Source organism: Chrysochloris asiatica, unplaced genomic scaffold, assembly GCF_000296735.1.
Source record: "Chrysochloris asiatica unplaced genomic scaffold, ChrAsi1.0 scaffold00003, whole genome shotgun sequence".
In the NCBI taxonomy this organism is placed as follows: Eukaryota; Metazoa; Chordata; class Mammalia; order Afrosoricida; family Chrysochloridae; genus Chrysochloris; species Chrysochloris asiatica.
The window spans coordinates 1,656,501-1,677,428 of NW_006408521.1; the positions used below are offsets into that span (position 1 = coordinate 1,656,501).

The window sequence follows — 20,928 nt, forward strand, 5'->3', positions numbered from 1 at the left end:
CTCATTTCATGAAAAATGTGCTCACTTTAAAAAGTATTAGTTTTATGCTCAGTCTACACTCAGGGTAATATCGGTTCCAAATAGGTGACAATCTAGACAGGCGGACCTGGGTTAACTTGAAAGATGTTCTAAAAATGCATGTTCTAACAAGCTACCTGCTTTTACCTCTAGCGTGTTGTGCGTGGTGGGAGGTGGAGAGAGGTAACTGAAATTAGCAGTGATGTCCCAAGCCACTTTGGCACTGCTCTGCCTTCCTTATCTCCAAGCACGTGATCGGTCCTTTAAGCCAAAACCACTGAAATGCGAGAGGAATGAATGACGGTCAGCAGCATCATTGGTATCCTGAAGCCAGCCCCTGGTGTATGTGGGGGACGGGAGGAGATAAGAAGGGCCTTGAATTTGCGCGACCCATCCAAGCCGTGTTCCTCAGGCCCGGGCCCCGCTGCACGCCCACCTCGCCGCGGGGGTCCCGTCGGGAGTCTCTGAGCATGCTCAGTGGCGGCAGCGGCCGCGGGTCGCGCAGTCGGAAGCTCGCAGCGGCCGCAGCGGCGGCGGAGCTGGCGGCGTTGACGCGCGCGCGGCTGCTGAGGGGACTGGAGGACGGCGGGAGGGGGCGGGGGCGCGGGAGGCGGGTCCGGTGTCGCCGTCAAGGGCCTCAGGGAGCGCGGGGCGACGCCGCCGCCGCTGCTCGGCTCGGTTCTGTCTCCAGGGCTGCGCCGGGGCCGGCGGCCACGGCAGCAAAGAAGCGGGAGCCACGCTCCACCGAGAGTTGGGCAGGGGAGCGCCCGCGCTTAGGCGGCGTCATGGGCTCCCTCGCCGGGCCTCAGCGGGCACCAGCGGCGGGAACCCCCGGGCCTCCTTGCGGCCGAGCCTGAGCTGGCGACCCCCGGCTCTCGGGCACACTCTTCCTCCTCCCTTTTTTTTTTTTTGCCTGCTTTTACCTCCGCCGCTGTCACCGCTTCAGCTCTCCGTTATGGCAACTGAGCCTCCATCCCCCCTCCGGCTCGAAGCTCCCGGAACCCCCGAAATGCGGACCCCTCCGGCGAGCGAGGCCGCCCCCGAGGGTAGCCCGCAGCCGGCGGACGGCAGGCTGCGCTTCCTCAACGGCTGCGTACCCCTGTCGCATCAGGTGGCCGGGCACATGTACGGGAAGGACAAAGTGGGTAAGTGGGGGATGGCGTGGGGCTCGCCGCTAACCCTTCCGCCTCCCGACCCCTCTTCGCTGACCGAGGCAGCCTGGCTCTCGCCGGCCGGGCTGGACGTCCCTGCCGAGCTGCACGACCCTCCTCCCGTTCTTTTCCTCCCGGAGCCTCGGGCTCGTGTCCGAGGGGCTCATAAAGTGGGGCGATTTCTAAGGTGTGGGGCGTCAGCTTGCCGTGGGTGGCGGGGACCGGAGTGCGCCTGCCCTCCCCAGGGAGGGTGGGTGTTGACTGCAGAAGGCGCTCTCAGTGAAAATAAGGAACTTAATTTTTTACTGGACGGGGAAGTAAATTCTCTCCTGAGTACAAGGTCTGTTTATTATAGGCGAATTGAGATTGCAAAAGAAAAGGAATGAAATGCAGATGATGCTAATCTAGTGCTTCTCTCTTGTGGGCGCAGCTGCATAGCTGGAGGGAAAGGATTTTTTTGTTTGTTTTGCTTTGGAAAGCTAGTCTATTAGGGACATCTCTCATGTCTTGAGGTTTTTCTAATGGCTCCTTGATTTCTCTGGTAGGTATGGTTCCAGTGGTACAGAATCTCGGATTTTTGGTAAATACCGGTAGCCGCAAGGTCAGCAGTTCAAACTCAGCAGCCGATTTTGGAACCGACAATGAGTCGAAACCGACTTGGCACACAACGTTAGCTAATTGTATATTCAGTTTTTGTGTATCTTTTTTAAGACAAGAGCATGCATGGCTTGTGTGAGTTCACAACTTTTAAAGCACAAGACAGTTGATCTCAGTGTATTCTCTAGATGATGTAGACGCTCAGTTTAAGAACTATAATTCACCTACTCTACCCACACTGTTTACCCTAGGCCGTGTTTATTTCAAATATGCTGGATGAGTCTGTAAGTATTTTGATTTGGAAGGGCCATTGGAGACTCTTATGCTGGTAAGGTGATCCTGGTGTAGGTTGGTAAGATAATAATGATTTATCAGTTGAGTCCAAGCTGGTTAAATGACAAGACTAAACTCACACAGTTACTTAGTGGTGGTGTGCCGTGGAGTCGGTTCCGACCCTGCACAGGGTTTCCGAGGCTGTAAATCTTTACGGGAACAGAAAGCCTCATCTTTCTCCCACGGAACAGCTGGTAGTTTCGAACTGCTGACCTTGCGGCTTGCAGCCCAATTCGTAACCACTATGCTACCAGAGTTCCTTATGACGTAAGTTGTTGTTGTTGTCAGGTGCCAAATAGTACAAGATATATAATGAATTAGCTGGTTGGCATAGAGCATGCTACTTAAATTATTTTACCTAGGCTAAGGTTTTTCTTTTCTTTAAACCAGAAATGCCAGTTGGTTTTTAGGGATGCCAGAAATATGTAGGTCTAGTTCCAGTGAAAATAAAATTTCTGCTGCAAATATTCATATAGTCACAGGAAGAGTAAGAGTTTCATGTAAGGTATTAAGTGGAGACTTTTATTTAAAATTAGTTGTCTATTCCAATGTGGGCCATTTAGTATATGATAATTTATTTTATTGTTACATAAAATTGCCATGAAAGACAGTTGCTGTGTAGTTAATTCCAATTTATTGTGACCCCTTATGTGTCACAATACAACTGTGCTCCATGCAGTTTTCAGTGGCTTATGTATTAGTAGATTACCACACTTTTTCTTCTAACACACTTCTGAGTGGTCTCAAACCTCCCACATTTGGGTTTGCAGTCTAGTGCATTAACCATTTGCACTACCTGTCCACCTTAGGGGTCATCATTGCATGTCTTAAAAACAAAACAAAACTGTTTACACATAAAGTGTGAAAATTGGCATGCACTACATGAATAAATACAAAACTATACTACAAAGTGGTAACATAGGAAGTCAATTATGCTGTCAAAATGGGAAATTGGTCGGGTGTGGGAGGGGGCAGGTGGAGATGTTTGAGACATGACCAAACTGGGAAATGAGAGAAAACTTCCTGCAGGAAGAAATGGTTAAGGTGAGATCTGAAGTTAGTCTAGGATTTAGCCAGGCTAAAGGAGGTGGAGGAGTCTTGGTGTGGTGCTGTAAGGATACTCACTAGACCACAAGGTCAAGTTGAGCCACAAGGTCGGCGGTTCAAACTCACCAGCCACTCCTTCGAAACCCTCCACAGGGTTTCCGTGAATTGGAACCGATTTGATGTCACCGAAGCAGAACAACCACTGAAGAGGTGGTTATTGTTAAGTATTGTCAAGCCGATCCTGGACCAAGCTCACAATCTCTTCTTCGCCTGTGCTCATTGCTGCTGCCACTGTGCCAGTCCATCTTGTTGGAGGTCTTTCTCTTTTTCTTCCGATTCATAGTGACCCTGTATAAGGTTTCCGAGGAGAGGCTGATGAGTTTGAACTGCCGAACTTGCAGTTCAAACCGACCTCGAGTCAAGTGCTTAAAGGTAGTCGTTGTTGTTGGGTGCCTTTAAGTCTGCTCCAGCTCAAAGTTGTTAGTTGTTGTTGCTATGTTTCATTGAGTCAGTACCAATTCATAGCAACCTTATGCACAGTAGAAAGAAACATTCCTGGTCCTGGACCAGCCTTACAATTGTTGTTAAGCCTGAGTCCATTGCTGTCGCCACTGTGCTAGCCCATCTCGTTGGGGGTCTTTCTCTTTTGTACTGACCCTTCACATTACCAAGCATGCTGTCATTTTCCAGGGACTGGTTCTTCTTGATAGTATGTCCCAGGTTTGAGAAATGAAGTCTGGTCTTCCTGGCTTCCATGGAGCATTCTGGCTGTATTTCTTCCAACACAGTTGTATTCTTTTGGCAGTCAATGGTACTTCCAGTTTTTCTGTAACACCATAATTCAAATACACCATAACTAAAGTGACTTCATGTGTAGCATTGCTTCACGTATAGCATTATATGTCTTGTGCAGTCTTCATGATTGTGATATGTTTAAGTCAGTTGTTGTAGAAATTGTGTCAATCCACCTCATTGACAGTTTCCATTTTTATTTGAGAAGAGAAAGACATTCTGTCAATGAGATGAAGTTGGAGAGGTGGATAGGGCCAGGTTGTATAGCGTTTACTAGATCTAAGGATCTTTGATCCATATCCCAGAAACAGTGAACCTTAACTGTATATTTCCTTGAAGAATGTTTCATCTGCAATGTGGAGAATGAGTTAAACTGAAGAGAGTTTAGAAGAGAGGATGCATAATACTACAAGGAGACTGACTAGATAATTAATTTCACTAATTCTTTGAAAACAGAGCCCTGGTCCTGTAGTTGCACTGCTAACTGCAAGATCAGCAATTTGAATCCACCAGCTGTCCTTGAGGGGGAAGAGGAGGAGGCTTGCTTTCAGTTTTGGTAAAGATTTACAGTCTCAGAAATCACTATGAGTTAGAATCAAGTCAGTGGCAATGGGACTCTTAGGAAAGGTGACTGCCCTTTGGACCAAGATGGTAGAGTAGACATTAAGAGATGTTGAAAGAGATTTGGAAGATGAAATTTTAAGAATATTGAGTTTTAGGTGGAAGTTGATACAGCAAGTGCTTATAGAGTCATTTTTGACTCATAGCAAGCCGGTATAGGCTTTCTGAGGGGCAGCTGGTGGGTTTGAACTGCCAGCCTTGTGGGTAGAAGACCAGTGCTTATCTTATAGGGCAGGAGTGGGGAAATCATTTGCTCTAGTCCTACCAAGGCAACCACAGTTCCATCCATCACATTTTCGAGTGTTAAGTGCTGTCGAATTGGTTCTGACTCATAGCCACCCTGTGTAGGGTTTCTAGGATCGGCTGGTGAGTTTGAACCGTTGACCTTGTGGTTCAAACCAACCTTGCAGTCCAGTGCATTATCCCACAGTGCCACACCAGGACTCCATCATCCATGACATTATTGTTAAGTACTGTGGAGTCGGTTCATAGTGACTCATGGCAGCCCTGCACAGGGTTTCTGAGGCTCTAAATCTTTACGGGAGCAGAAAGACTCATCTTTCTCCCGCTGAACAGCTGGTAGTTTCGAACTGCTGACCTTGAGGTTAGCAGTCCGGTTGGTAACCACTACACTACCAGAGCTCCTTAGCCATCACATTGTTGTTGTTGTTAAGTGCCGTCGAGTCTATTCCGACCCATAGTGACCCTGTATACGATTTCTAAGGAGCAGCTGGTGGGCTTGAGCCACCGACCTTGCAGTTCAAACGACTTTGCAGTCTGACGCATACATTAGTCTGCAGTGCCACACCAGGAGTGAGTTAATTAAATATTTGATCAACTAAAGCAGGCTCATTTTAAAAAATGTTTGTTATTGTGAATTATGTGATAGTTTACATGGGAGAACATTAGCTTTACATTCATTCTATCTTGTGTTTCATTGCCTTGGTTACAATCCCCTCCAAGCATCGTCATCCAACCAAAGGGTAACCAACCCTGCAAGCCCTGGTTGTCAGCTCATAGCTCCTCTCCCTCTCTAGGTTTAGAGTCCCCAGCCGTTCCCTCTCTCCATGTCATCGTCTCTGCCTCCACAGGCTCATTTTTAAGGCATATTTTAATTGATAATTTTGTACCACCCTTGAATGATGTTATAAATATCCAAATGGCCCCAGGTAGAAAGAAGGTTCCCCACTTTTGCTGTTGAGTCTTGGTGGCACCTTAGGATAAGCACTCCACCTCAAGGTCAGTTTGAACCGCAAAGTCGTTTGTTCAAACTCAGCTGCTCCTTGGAGACCCTATACAAGGTCACTTTGAGTCTATTGGGCCATACCAGGATTCCAAAAAGTAACATAGGCTCCCAAATTCCAGTGATGATTGTCACTTAAACCTTGTACTGCTTATTAAGAGTATGTAGCAGTGATCCTACTCATATTGTTATCGTTGACTAATTAGAAATGAACTATAAGTGTGACTTAAAATTGAATTGCAAACAGTGGCATAAGGAATTAATTTGCCACTCAAATGGCCTAATTGAAGGGTTGTTTAGATTCTAGAGGAAGTGTTTCTTAATTTTATTTTTGTGTTAAATATAAACTTTTTTTCCCCAAAAATGTAAGATTCTTTTGACTCTAGACTTTTGGAAAAAATCTTTTCTTTAAACCTTTTATTGTGAATTAAGGGAAGACTTACAGACAAGATTGTAAGTTTTACAATCAACAAATAATATGCTTTGTTTCATCTCAATGTTTGCAATCCCTTCCATGGAACAGTAGTCATCCTGCTTCCTCCCTGTGATGCCTATTTCCTTTCCACTCACCTTCCCATCCCTTCTTGCCTTTGTCCTTAGGCATCTGTTGCCCCTTTGATTTTGAAGCTTAGACCATTCCAGCATTCATAGTGAGCTTAAGTGTTGTTGTTCCCCTTATATACCTACTTACTGCTTGGCTGAAAGTTGGGCGATGAGGGCGAGTTCCTTTCCAGACCTGAAGAGCGGTCAAGGCGTAGTCTCTGGTTCCTTCTGTGTCTTTCTGACCAGTAAGCGTGATATTTTAAAAAATAATAATAATTTTGAGTTTTGTTCCACACATTCTGCCTCTCTATCCAGGACCTTCTAGTGTAATACTTTTCAGAGCAGTTGGTAGTGGTATAACTGGGCACCATCTAGTTTTCTTGGTCTCAGAGTCGTGGAAACTCATGTTCACATGTTCCATTAATTCGTTGGACTAATTCCGAGCATCTTCAATTCTCATCGCTCTTCCTTCTTCTGCACTTGGAGAGACCAATTGCTGCACCTTAGATTGCCCGCTCTTGAGCTTTTCATACCCAGCTACTAATTGTCAAAATAGGATGAAGAACTTTGTCTTTGTGGACTATGTTATGACCTATGACCATGATGTCCCTCTCAGACTATGGTCCTGGGCTCCCAGGCTCAGGTACTCATTGCTGTAATATGTTTGATAAAATCTAAGAAGATCTCATCATTTTGCCCATACAGACTATATCAGCAGAGACATGGGTTGAACATATTATCCTAGCACCCTAATAAATATTTGCTGAATTTAATTCTCAACTATTTACATAGTCTTGCATATGTTACTTGTAAAAGGATACGTGAATGATGTTAATCTTTCCTATTCAAAAAATGGATAACAAGATAGTAATTCAAAGTTCAATGCTTTATAGACCTCTTCACTGTCATAAATCACTTATAGTTTTAAAGTACAGCAGTTAGATCGTGTCTTTGGTTGGTCAGGCAACTGAAATAATTCTCATAATAAGCTTTGTTAAACATATTTCTTGGGTATTCCCTTTTAAAATGAGATATTCAAGTAGCAAGGACTTTTCAATATAGTATTGATAATTTTACCAACTTTTAAAAAGGAATATTACTCTTGTTAACTTAAAAAATTTTTAAACAGGAGATACATTGTGCTTGAACAGAACATAGATCTTATTATCATTAAGTAACAAATATATGTTAGTTTTGATGTCAAAATTAGTTTTATGTTCTTCACGAAAATCTTCTTAAAACACATTTGAATCTTAGTTTTAAGAAGAAAAGGTTTGTTTTTTTTTTAAATTGTAAAGTAGTATATGAACTATTGAGAAAAATATTCAGAGTATAGTACTGCCTTCTCCACTACTCTCATTCTCTCAGAATAGTTGCTGTTAACTGTTGATGTTTTCTTAAATTGTAGTTTGGGTGAAAGTTTACAGAGCTTTTAGGTTACCATTTAACAGTTTATACACATTTTGTTTCATAACATTGGTTACAGTTCTCTCAGTGTAATAGCACTCTTTCTTCCTCCCTGGGCTCCCCATTTCCATTCCTCTTCCTTTCTTGCCCCTTCCTGCCTTCTGAGATTTGTTTTTTTGGCAAATGCTGCCCTTTTGGTCTCCTGTGGTTGATTGTAATGAGGAAGACATTCCTCTCTGGTGGTGTTATTCACTTTATAGGCATGTCTATTGTTTGGCTGAAAATTGATCCCTGGAGTGGGTTCAGTTCCAGGCTTGTAGGGTGACTAAGGGCCACAGTCTGTTGACTAGTAAGTGTGGTGTTTTTGAATTTTGTTCTATACCTTTTCCTCCCTCCCTGTCCAGGACTTTCTCTTGCAATTTTGATGAGAGAGGTTGGTAGTAGTCTAGTTGGTCACTATTTAGCTTTCTGCTCTCTGGGTAACAGAGGCTGTGGTTTGGGTGATGTAGTGAATTATTTCATATAAGTCTTCTACCCATGGTGGTGGTTGTGTGCTGTGGAGTCGGTGTTGATTCACAGCCACCCTGTGTAGGGTTTCTGAGGCTGTAAATCATTATGGGAGCAGAAAGCCTCTTCTTTCTCCCCTGGAGCAGCTGGTATTTTTGAACTGCTGACCTTGGGTTTAGCAGCCTAGCTCATAACCATAGTCTTTGTAAATCCCATCAAGTGTCTTTTTTTCTTGATGCATCTGAGTAAGAGAAGGTGGAAGAAGGTGCCGATAGGAGTATATGATTCAGTTGTGAGTGATTGCAAACAGTTAATTCTGATTGTGAATTGTGATTTTTAAAACTTAGAAATCGGGTATGAAATGAGCCATCTGAGAAGCAGAAATTGGGGGTTCTCATTACTGTCAGGAGTTCTGGTGGCATAGTGGTTGTGAATCTGGCTGCTAACCTCAAGGTCGGCAGTTCGAAACTGCCAGCTGTTCTATGGGAGACAAATGAGGTTTTCTGCTCCTGTAAAGATTTGCAGCCTTGGAAACCCTGTGCAGGGTCACTATGAGTCACAACTGACTCCACAGTACTTAACAACAACAACAACATTACTGTCAGGGAGAAAGAGCTAGGAGTGTAGCACATCCTTTGGACTCCAAGATCTCTGTTCACTGAACCTCCTCTACCCTGAGACAGAAAGCCGTGACATCAGAGGAGTGACAGAGGAGCAGCAACTACAGAACCAGGAATCAGAGCACCAGGGACAGTGGGCAGGCTTCCCAAGCCAGGGAAGAGTGTCTTCCAGCTGAAGGTTCATTTGTGGAGTGAGATGCCTTTTAACTGGGGAGCAAGTGCTAAGTGCCTTTGGGCTGAGACTTGTAGTGTATTATAGTACTAATAGAGCTTTGTTACTTTGCTGAAGTGGTGCACAGGCCGAGAAGTCTGTGACTGAGAGGCCAAGGACCAGAGAGAGGTCTACCTGTTGTCATGGCTGGGAAAAAGCTGTCCTGAGGGAAAGATTTTGCCTGGTGCATTTCTTTTCCTGGATTGCAACCTGCTTTCATGGTGTGGTACTGTAGGATAAGCATTGGACTGCTAACTACACATTTTCTTGTACTCCCATTTGCCTTCCCACATCAGTTCAGTTTGCATGTCTTTCTTACTGTTAATTCTTTCTTATGTGAATTCTTTTAAGTGTTTGTTTCTGGGTACATACATAGAAGCAGTGTTTTTTTCCCCCAAGCTGTAGTAGATCATGTAGTATATTCCTATTAGTATTTGTGATATATTTTATTTTCTTTTTTTAAACTTGTATTCTGGAATATGCTGTTTGTTAAGTGTTTTCAAGTCAGTTTGACTCATAGCCTCCCTGTGTAGATTTCTGAGGCTGTAAATCTTTGTAGAAAAAGAAAGCCTCATCTTTCTCCCGTTGAGTGAGTTGGTGGTCCCAAACCACTGACCCTGTGGTTTACAGTCCAGACTTTGTCCTACAAAGCCACTGTGCTCTCCATCTGTAGAATAGATGTGTCATAATTTATTCCTTTAGTGGTAGATTTTTAGATTTTTATCAGTTTTGTTATTGTAAATCTATTAGGCATTCTTCTACATTATGTCATACCTTATACATTGTGTAACTGCTTCTGTAGAAAACTATCATAGCCGTGCAATCTATATCAATTTTAGATTCCCAGAGCTTGTCAAGGTTAAAATCCATTTTCTTTAAAAATATTTAACTTAAACAGCATTTATTTTTTTCAGAGATCCTTAAAGTTTTAAATAAATAGTGATGTAGTATCTATATCTTGATCCAATTTATGATATAGAAATGAGGTGGTCTGTGGGGAAAACAAAGATTCTGTTTTTGTGACTGTTATAATTTCTAATCCGTTCTACAACTCTGTGTGCTGTTGTCTGCAGTCTGCGTAATTTTTGGTTTTCTACAAGTATCTTTGTTTAAATGTAGGCCCACCTGTTTCCAGACCAGATGCTTGCCCTAAAGTATGCCATGATTTTTTGTTCAGTAATTACGTATGTTTTTGGTGGAAGTTTGCATAACACATTAAATTCCCATTTAACAGTTTCTACACAAATTATTCAGTGCATTCGTTACATTTTCCCCAATGTGGCAACATGTTCATTAATTTTGTTCTAGTTGTTCCATTTACAGTTATCTAGTTTCGATGCCTTCTACTGCCTCATCTTTGCTTTAGAGTAATTATTGACCATTTGGTCGCATAAAGGTGATTTTTTTTTAAGAGAGCATGGTATTCACGGATGATATACTCATGACTTATTTTATGAGCCAATCTGTTACTTATTAAAGGGTGACCTCACGATAATTTTAGTTCAGTCTTTAAAGAGTGTCTCTGGGTGATAATCTTAGGGAGACCTGTAGTCTGAGTTGATTCAAGAATTGTGGACTTTTTAAGAATTTTGGTTTTGTTCCACATTTTTTTTTTTTACCTTTCCATCAGAATCCATCTGTTGAGTCAGTAGTGGTAGCCAGGCACATTCTAGTTCTTGTGGCCTCAGGGTAGATGAGGCCTTCATCTGTGTATACTGCAGTGTTAGTCCTGTAGACTAAATTTCTTCTCTAAGGCTTTGGTTTCTTTCTTTCTCTTTTGCTCCAGATGAGTAGAGACCAATAGTTAGATTAGATGGCTGTTTGGAAGCTTTTTGTCCCTTTTTTAAAAAATGTTTTTATTGTGAATTGAGTAATTGTTTATAGACAACATCATCAGTTTTTCATTCAACAAATCATATACTTTGTTTCATCTTGATGATTGTCATCTCCTCCACATAACAACAGTCATTTTACTTTCTCCCTGTGTTTATTATTTCTCTTTCTACCCTCCTTCCCATCCTTTCTCAGATTTGTTGACCATTCTGTGGTGAGCACACTTTACTAGAGTTGTTATTCCTTTTATATACGTATTTGCATAGCATACTGGTTACGAATCGGGCTGCGAACCTCAGGGTCAGCAGTTCAAAACTACCAGCTGTTCTGTGGGAGAAAGATGAGGCTTTCTGCTCCCGTAAAGATTTACAGCCTCAGAAACCCTGTACAGGGTCGCTATGAGTCGGAACCGACTCCACGGCACATAACCACAACAACTTGGCTGAAAAACTCATGAGGGATTGAGTTCTGTTCCAGACCTCAAGGTTGGTTGAGAGCCATAGGCTCAGGTTCCCCCAGTCTCTTTCTGACCAGTAAGCCTGATCTGTTTATGTAAATTATAGATTTTCTCCCACTCTATCTTGGACCTTCTGATCCCTTTCAGAGCAGTTGGTAGCTGTAGTCAGGCACCATCTAGTTCTTTTGGTTTCAGAGTCATGGAGATTGATGACTCCAAGACATCACATGTTCCGTTAGGTGCTGGACTGGTTAATTCCGAGCCTTCCGCACATGGAGAGACCAATAGTTGCACCTTATATGGCCACACATGAATGTTTAAGACCTCAGTCACTGCTCATCAAAGTAGGATGTGGAACACATTCTTGGTAGACTATGTTATACCAATTGACCCTGGTATCCCTGAGACTATGGTCATTAGCCCCCAGGACCAGTTACTCTTTGATTTAAAATGTTTGATAATCTCTAAGAAGCTTTCATTATTTTGTGCCCTGTATGCTCCACCAGGTGTGGCGCTGCAGGATAATGTACTGGACCACAAGATTGGTTTCAACTGCAAGGTTGGCAGTTCAAACCTACTAGTCACTCCTTGGGAACCTTGAATAGGGTTGCTGTGAGTTCGAACTGACTTGATGGCACTTAACAACAGTGTTCCACCACATTCACAGATGTGTTTACAGGAAAGGTAAATACCCGTGTACAAATACCCTCTCTCGTATCATTATATATTTGTGGGTATACTCTCACTCTCCTTCCCACACTGCCTGTTCAGCCTATGTAAATGGCCATGAATCTGATAGAACACTCTTGTTCCAGGGTTGTATGTTTGCCTCTAAGCCCTTTAACCCTTGCTTTCCTCCCTGTGTCTTCACTTATCTTCAGGCTTCAGGCAGCCTCCTTCTTCTTATATATTGCTCTCCTGTAACTTGAGCTAACATGTGTCTGCCCTCTAGCCAGTGAATTACTCTCCCTTCACTCCCATCCTTGGTAAGCATCAAAAAATATTTCTTATGGCATGAAAACCTGTGCAAGCTTTTAAGGCCCCAGATGCTGTTCATTAAACTAGAATGTGGAACATACACTTTATGCCAGTTGACTGAGTTGTCCACAGAATTATGGTCCTAAATCTTTAGACCTAGAAAATCGATCCTACAAGGTATTTGGCTATGGCTAAGAAGTATCTTTGTATCTATACACAGTACGTACTCTTTGTGGTGTACTGTAGGATAAGCACTGGATTGCTAACTGCAAGGTCAGCAGTTAAACCCCACCAGCTATTCTTCAGGTGAAAGATGAAGCTTTCTGCTCCTGTGAAGACTTACAGCCTTGGAAACCCTATACAGGGTTGCTATTAGTTAGAATTAACTCGATGCTGTGTGTTTATACGAATACAAATAGACATCTATTTATGCAGTATGTGGTGCTGTAGGATAAGCACTGGTCTGTTAACCCCAAGGCTAGTAGTTCAAACCCACCAGCTACTTCTTGGAAACCCTGTACAGGTTGCTATGAGTTGCTACGGCACTTAGCAATAGCAAGATGTGTACACATATGTATATACATACATATTGCATGGAAGTATACATATGTAGGCATACATAGATTTTTTTTTTTGGAAAAATTGTGTTTGTTATCTCTTTTACCAAGAACATCTTTTCTTCTTCTGTATTTCTTAGTGATAAAATTTATCTTTCTCAGGCTATGTACATTTCTCCCACATTGAGTGCTCTCTTTCGTATCACCAAAAATAGTGAGTGTCTGCTGTCTAGAGTGATTTCTACTTCTCCCCTGACTTCCCATCTCACACTTTCCTCTGATAACCAGCGTTGAAGAGTGGTCTGTTTATATATACCCTTGTTCTTGTCTTATAAAAGTTAGATCATACCACAGTTGACTATTTGTGATTGACTGGTTTTGCTTGATTTAATGCCCTCCAGATCTATCAACATTATAATATGTCTTGAGAATTCATCATTATTGTTTATGGTTATGTAGTATTATAATGTATGCATGTATCACATTATAAGAGGACTTAAAACATTTACTGATGAAGATCAAAGAGCACAGCCTTCAGTATGGATTACATCTCAATGTAAAGAAAACAAAAATCCTCACCACTGGACCAATAGACAACATTCTTATCAATGGAGAAAAGATTAAAGTTGTCAAGGACTTCATTATTCTTGGATCAACTATCAACACTCGCGGAAGCAGCATTCAAAAAATCAAACGACGTATTGTGTTAGGCAAATCTACTGCGCAAGACCTTTTTTTTAAAGTGTTGAAAAGCAAAGATGTCAGCTTGTGGTCTAAGGTGCTCCTGACCCAAGCCATGGAATTTTCAATAGCCTCATATGGATGCGAAAGCTGGACAGTGAATAAGGAAGATCGTAGAAGAATTGATGCCTTTGAATTATGGTGTTGGAGGAGAATACTAAAAGTGCCATGGACTGCCAAAAGAACTAATAGATCTGTTTTGGAAGAAGTGCAGCCAGAGTGATCCTTAGACGCCAAGATGGCCAAACTTCGTCTCTTATACTTTGGACATATTGTCAGGAGGGACCAGGCACTGGAGAAGGATATCATGTTTGGTAAGGTGGAGAGTCAGAGAAGGAGAGGAAGACCTGCATTGAGATGGATTGGCCAAATGCCAGCATCGATGGACTCAGTCGTGGCAACAGTAGTGAGGTTGGCCCAGGATCGGGCAGTGTTTCGTTCTGCTGTGCATAAGGTCGCTATGGGTCGGTACTGACTCGATGGCACCTGACAACAACAACAACTGATGGGTACTTAGGTTGTTTTTGTTATTTTGAATAATACTGCAAGGCACATAGGTGTGCATACGTCTGTATGCATGTCTTCACTTAGATCTCTAGCGTATATACTTACAAGTGGGATTGCTGAATTCATAAATTAGTTCTACACTTAGTTTTTTAAGGAAGTGCCTTACTATTTTCCTTAGTGGTTGTACCACTTGTACATTCCCACAAGCAGTCCATGAGTTCATGGTCCTCAGATCCTTGCCAGCATTACTTGTTTTCTAAGTTATCTATACATTTATGAATGCTCATTTTCTCCCAATCTGGAACAGTTTATCAAGGCTCCTCACATTTTCCTGTCTTCCCTAACTCCATTGAACATACTGTTATGGGAGTGAAGATTGTTCTTCTTCTATACCCTAACTTTAGAAATCATCTTCTGTAATTTTTACTCATATAAGTTCTAATATTTTTGGGCTGCTTACTAACCAGTACTATCCATCTTATAAATATGTGTCTTCCTTCTAAGGAGTCCTGGATATTGAATGGTTTAAAATCAGGAAAGGTATGCACCAGGAGTGTATCATTCACCACACTTAACTCAATCTGTCTGCTCAGCAAATAATCCGAGAAGCTGCATTATATGAAGAAGAACATGGCATCAGGATTAGCGGGAAACTCATTAGCAACCTGTGATATGCAGATGATATAACCTTGCTTGCTGAAAGTGAAGAGGACTTACAATACTTACTAATTAAGATCAAAGACCGCAGTTTGGATTGCACCGCAATGTTTTGAGTACTGTTCTGTGATAACTAGCATTGTTTTGTGAAATCCAAATACATGAAATTTTAAGCTTATGTAAATTTGGGAATGACTCTTTATGGTATAGGGACAGGGTCAGTACTGGTGCACATATGATGACTTTAGAAAAAGACTTCCTTTTTGAGTATAAAATGTGCCCCTGTCTGTTACTTGCAAGAGCTCCAGAGGATTGGTTTCTGATTTAATCCCTCCCCTCACTTTTTCCTTTAGCTAAATGCTTGTGTTGCTATTTTTGCAACCATATGTAACTTCACTGAATAAGGGAAAAAAATTTAACTGCTTTTATCACCGTAACAGGTGAGAAGAATGCCAAAAACAGAATTACCAAGTAGACAATTTATTAGCGGTCACTGTTAATGCTTATTTTCAAGAAGTAAAAATTGGATCAGTAAGTAAGCACTGCTGTTTTTAGTCTGCTTTTCATTTAACTATAAAATTAATATCTTAGGGAAAATTTTAATTAAAATTTACAGCATTCTATTTATTAGAAAATCTAAGTGATTCAGAAGCAGGAATGTGAAGAAAATAAAATCAAGTTGTTTAGAATTTGTGCTCTAGTGCTTTGCATATATAGCCAGCACTGAAATGCTTTGGTTGAATGTATTTATGCAGATGATGTATATGGGATTTCAGAAACAAATGTCTTCTAAGAAGCGCAGGGTACATTAAGTTATCTGATTTTTATTCCGTAGGTATACTGCAACATCCAGATGGCACAGTTTTGAAACAGTTACAGCCGCCTCCAAGGGGTCCAAGAGAGCTGGAATTCTATAATATGGTAAGTGAGGTAAGACTTGCTTTGTTAAAGTACGTTTCACTTTCCTGGTGGTGACTCACAGTTAGAAATACATTTTACAACTTGTCTCAGTACACTGTGTGAGTAAAAACAATGTTTGTCGTTAGTGTGTGATTCATCCTAGTATTTTCTCTTCTATGTCATCTGTAAAAGATCCTGATTCTGAATCACTAAATTGATTGAACTAATAGGTGGTTCTAAGTGCATGTTTATAAGATTTCCCAGAGCTTTACATGCAGTAATAATGCATACTGTGTATTTCCAGTGAATAGGGTGCGTATTTCTCTTTTATTTAACCTTATAATTTTGAAAGTCTTTTCTTTCGGTTATTCTATTAATATACTCTAGAAGTTGTCTACAGGGGAGTAAATGTTAAGAGTATTGTTTAAGAATACCAGGTAATCTGAATTTTAATAATAACTTTACATCAACTGTGCAGCTTTGAACATTTGACATAACCCCTCAACCTTCGTCTTCTTACATCTGCGATATAATGGAAATTGAATGATCAGTTTTATGGTGGTTGTGGTGGTGTGCCATGGAGTCTGTTCGACTCATAGGGACCTTGCATATTTACAGCTTTCCGAAGCTGTAAAGCTTTACAGGAGCAGAAAGCCTCATCTTTTCCCCACGGATCCTGGTAGTTTTGAACTTCTGACTTTGAGGTTAGCAGCCCGAATTGTAACCACTGTGCTACCAGAACTCCTTATCAATTGTATAATGATGTTGAAATTTTGTGCTTTTACCAATATCTAATGCTCTGTTTGGTATACAGTTAAGTCATTTAAATATGTTCTTTGAACTAAAGGGATTAGATGGTAATAAGATTCCTTTGTAACTGTACAGTGTTTAGATCATTAGTGGAATGAATAATTGTTGTTAATAATAACTTGGCAGTTTTATGACACAGTGAATGATTGGATGATGCCTTACCAATTGTCCAGTGCCACCTTCTTTGAAAGAAAGGGAAGTAGCTCAGAATTAACCTTCAGAGGGATTTTTTTTAGTTTTTTTCTTTAGTTGTAAAGAAGTGCCAATAATAATGTAATAGGCTTTCTGCTACTTTGAATAGTAGCAGAGATTTAGCTGATGATTTAACTTTATTTTAAAGAATTGTGATTATCTCCATTTTTTAGGGAAACAATATATTATAATAGGATTATTAATGTATTAATGTGTTGAAGGCATTTATTAGTAAGTTTCTTATCAGAAAGAAAAATGAACATTTTTTTAAATGTTTTATTGTGAATTATGTGATAGTTTACATGGGAGAACATTAGTTTTACATTCATTCCATCGTATATCATTTCATTGCCATGGTTACAATCCCCTCCATGCATCATCAACCAACCAAAGGGTATACCCTGCAAGCCTGCCACCCCCAGGTCTTCAGCACACAGTCCCCCTCCCTCTCTGGATCTAAAGTCCCCAGCTGCTCCATCGCTCCACATCATCATCTCTGCCTCCATCTCAAGCATCACTGCTTCTCTGGGTAGGGTCCCGCTCTCTGCTGTTCTCCATTGATGGTCCTAGGGACCTCCGCTCCTAGACTGGAAAGGTAATCACTCCCCTCCTTGCTATAACACGTCTACCTTTACATTTCCAACCCTCACAGTCAGTCCTGATGAAAAATGAACATTTTGATGATTTTTTTCTCTTGTCATTTGATTTAGAAATAAAATTGTATTATTTCTCTTCAGTAAGCTTTTTCTTCCTTGATTAGCAAGATCAGAAAAATTACGGCATCTAGTGTTGCTTATCAAGGATACTAGATTTTATTACTTTGTCTATTTTATTTTGAATTGAATGAAGGTATACAGGCAAGATCATCAGATTTACAATTGTACATTTTGTTTCATCTCTATGATTGCAATTCCCTCAATGTGTAATAACAGTCATCTTCCTACCTCACTGGTAACCTCCCACCCTGATAATCATCAAAGAATGTTTCTTTTAGTATGAAAACCTTTTCCTGCATTTTTACAATAGTGGTCTCATAAAATACTTGCCCTTTGTAATTGACTAATTTCACTCAACATAATGCCCTCCAGGTTCATACATGTTATGAGTTGTTTCAAAGATTCATGGTTATTCTTCACCATTGTATCGTATTCCATTAGGAATACCAAAGTTTGTTTATCCATTCTTCCACTGATAGGCATTTAGGCTATCATTTTTACTATTTTGAATAGTGGTGTAATGAACATCAGTGTGCATATTATCTACTTTTGTATCCTGGTTGTTATTTCTTGTGGATATATATGAAGTAGAGGGTTTACTTGGCTTATAGGTATTTCTATTTCCAATAATTTGAGGAAGCACCATACCGTTTTCCACAGTGGGTGATCCATTTTATAGTTCCATCAGTAATGTAGGAGATTTCTAGTCTCTCCACACCTTTACCAGCATTTGTTGTTTTGTGTTTTTTTTTTAAATTTTGCTGTTAAAGTTGGTGTGTGCCGGTATCTCATTGTTGTTTTGATTGTGTGGCGCTGTGGGTTAATGCGTCAGACTGCAAAGCCATTTGAACTGCGAGGTCTGCAGTTCAAGTTCACCAGCGGCTCCTCGGAAACCCTATACAGAGTCACTATGGGTTGGAACCGACTCTGTGGCACTTCACAGCAACAACAACGTCAAATTAGAGTCCTGGTGTGACGCTGTGGGTTAATGTGCCAGACTGCAAAGCCACTTGAACTGCAAGGTCGGTGGTTCAAGCTCACCAGCTGCTCTTCGGAAAGCCCATACAGAGTTGCTATGGGTCGGAACTGACTTGATGGCACTTAACAACAACAACAACAACAATGTCAAATTATAGTGAACATTTCTTCCTATGCTTATTGGCTGGCTGAATATCTTCCTTGGTGAAGTGTCTGTTCATGACCTCTAACCATTTTTAAATCGTGTTATTTGTGTTTTTCTTACAGTTTTCTATAAATTTTAGAGTAGTCCCTTGTTTGATTTGTCATTACAAAAAATTTTTTCCCAGTGTGTGGGCTGTCTTTTTAGTCTTTTAGCAAAATCTTTTGATGCACGTTTGTTGTTAAGTGCCAACCGAGTTAGTGCCAACACATAACAACTCTGTATAGGATTTCCAAGGAGCGGCTGGTGGGTTTGAACTACCAGTCTGTGATTAGCAGTCCAGTGCTTATTCAGCAGTACTACAACAGGACTCCTAAATGTGTAATTTTTTTTTTTTAAAGTTTTTATTGTGAATTGAGTGATAATTTACGTGGGAGAACATCAGCTTTACGTTCATCCCATTGTATTTCATTTCGTTGCAACGATTACAGTCCCCTCTGTGTATCATCAAACAACCAAAGGGTGCACCCGCAAGCCTGCCCCCGGCAATCAACACACAGTCCCTCTCCCTCCCTGAGTCCAGAGTCCCCAGCCATTCCATCTCTCCATGTCATCGTCTCTGCCTCCATCTCTGTCATCACTGCTTCTCTGGGTAGGGTCCCGCACTCTGCTTTTCTCCCTTAATGGTCCCAGGGTCCTCCACGCCTGGAATGCAAAACCAACCACTCCCCTCTTTTTGCTACAAAACATCTACCTTTATTTACATTTACAACTCTCACAGTCAGTCCTGACAGCAGTTATTCACTGTTGTACCACAAGAGTCTTATCCACCCCCCGAAAAAAAAAAAAAAGAGAATCTTATCCCAATCTCCTTTCACCAGCCCTTCCAGACAGGTTAGAAACCACTCAGGAGATTCTACCTTCTCCGCACCCTCTGGAACTGGGTTCCCTCTTTACATCTTGTAAGCCACTTACTTCTTGCCTTTGTACCCCTCCCTGCCCTCCATTTTGAGTAGCCAGTGTCTAAGTTGCCAATCCCTGTCAACACTGTGTACCCAGGGGGTGGGGATGAGCTGCGCTTTAAAGATTCGTTCCCTCTTTTGAGCTACTACATTCATAAGTATAGATCAAGTTCATCAAATTGTAGCAGATTACTCTTTTTTTTTTTCTTCTCTCTTCTTTCTTCCTGTAGTCGAGTTCTGATCATCCAGCCATTGAAGCCAGGTCAAGCAGGTATTATTTGCAAGTGTGGGTGTGCTTATGCATATGCCCTCTCTTCTTATCAGGGGACGTGTCTCTCTCCACTCTAGTCCTCTGTGGCTATGTCACTGACTCTGGGCCCAAGAGTCTCTAGGTCTTGCCACACTGCTGGCCAACCAGGTCTCCATCCGGGTTCACAGGAGTCTATTGAACATTGTAGGGCTTAGTTCTCAGCTTGATTGTCGTTTTTCTCTTACTTCCCCTTATCGGTGACAAACGTGGTCACCAATCAGAGCGTGTATTCCCACTGAGTCTTAGTCTTGAAAGGAGGTTTGCTCTGAGGGGACCCGACCACTTACCTTGATGTCTCCTGGGCAAGCAAGTTGCTTGTTCTTGTAGTGCCCTATATATTTAAAAATTTATGATGAGTTTGTTCATTGGAATTGTTTGCATTTAATGTAATGTAGAAGGAGAAGTACTGGTGTGGCATGATGGGGGAAGCACTAGCTTGCTAACCACAAGTTGGTGGTTCAAATCTACCAGCTGCTTCTCGAAAACCCTATTCAGGGTTGCTATGAGTTGGAATTGACTTTATGACACCTAACAACAACAACAACAACAACAACAATGTAATACATTGGTACTATAAATTTGTATTTTATTTTCTAATGGAGTCTGGTGTGGCACTTCAAGTTAAAGCGCTGTGCTGCAAGGTTGGTTTGAACTGTAAGGTCGGTGGTTCAAGATCATCAGCCACTCTTTAGAAACCCTATGCAAAGTTACTATAAAATTGGAACCAACTTGATGGCACTGAACAACAATATAAATTTGTATTTTTGTGTTATAATGTCCATGTGAGTCCTACTGTGGCACTGTAGGAGAGGCACTGAACTGCTCTCCTAAGATTGGTAGCTCAAGCCCACCACCCAGTCTTGGAAACACTGTACAGAGCTGCTGTGAATTTGAACTGACTTTAAAGCATACAACAGGCACAACAGCAGCATGGTGATTCTCTGTTTAATCTTTTGAGGAAGTGCTGGGCTATTTTCCAAAGTGACTGTACCATTTTAAGTACCTATTAACTGTGTATGAGGGCTCTAATTCACATCCTCAGCAGCTTCAGTTATCTTTTTTTTTTTTTTTAAGGTTTTTATTGTGGATTGAGTGAAA

General features: G+C 41.4%; 1 protein-coding gene across 1 annotated transcript in view; it reads left to right on the top strand.

Moving 5' to 3' along the window:
- Positions 1-648: 648 nt before the first annotated feature.
- Positions 649-20,928, top strand: part of IPMK (inositol polyphosphate multikinase) — a 77,295-nt gene continuing 57,015 nt past the window's right edge. The window contains exons 1-2 of the mRNA XM_006831103.1: positions 649-1,163; positions 15,656-15,741. Coding sequence (XP_006831166.1) covers positions 974-1,163; positions 15,656-15,741 — 276 coding nt within the window. The 5' untranslated portion in view covers positions 649-973. The remainder of the gene's footprint in view (positions 1,164-15,655; positions 15,742-20,928) is intronic.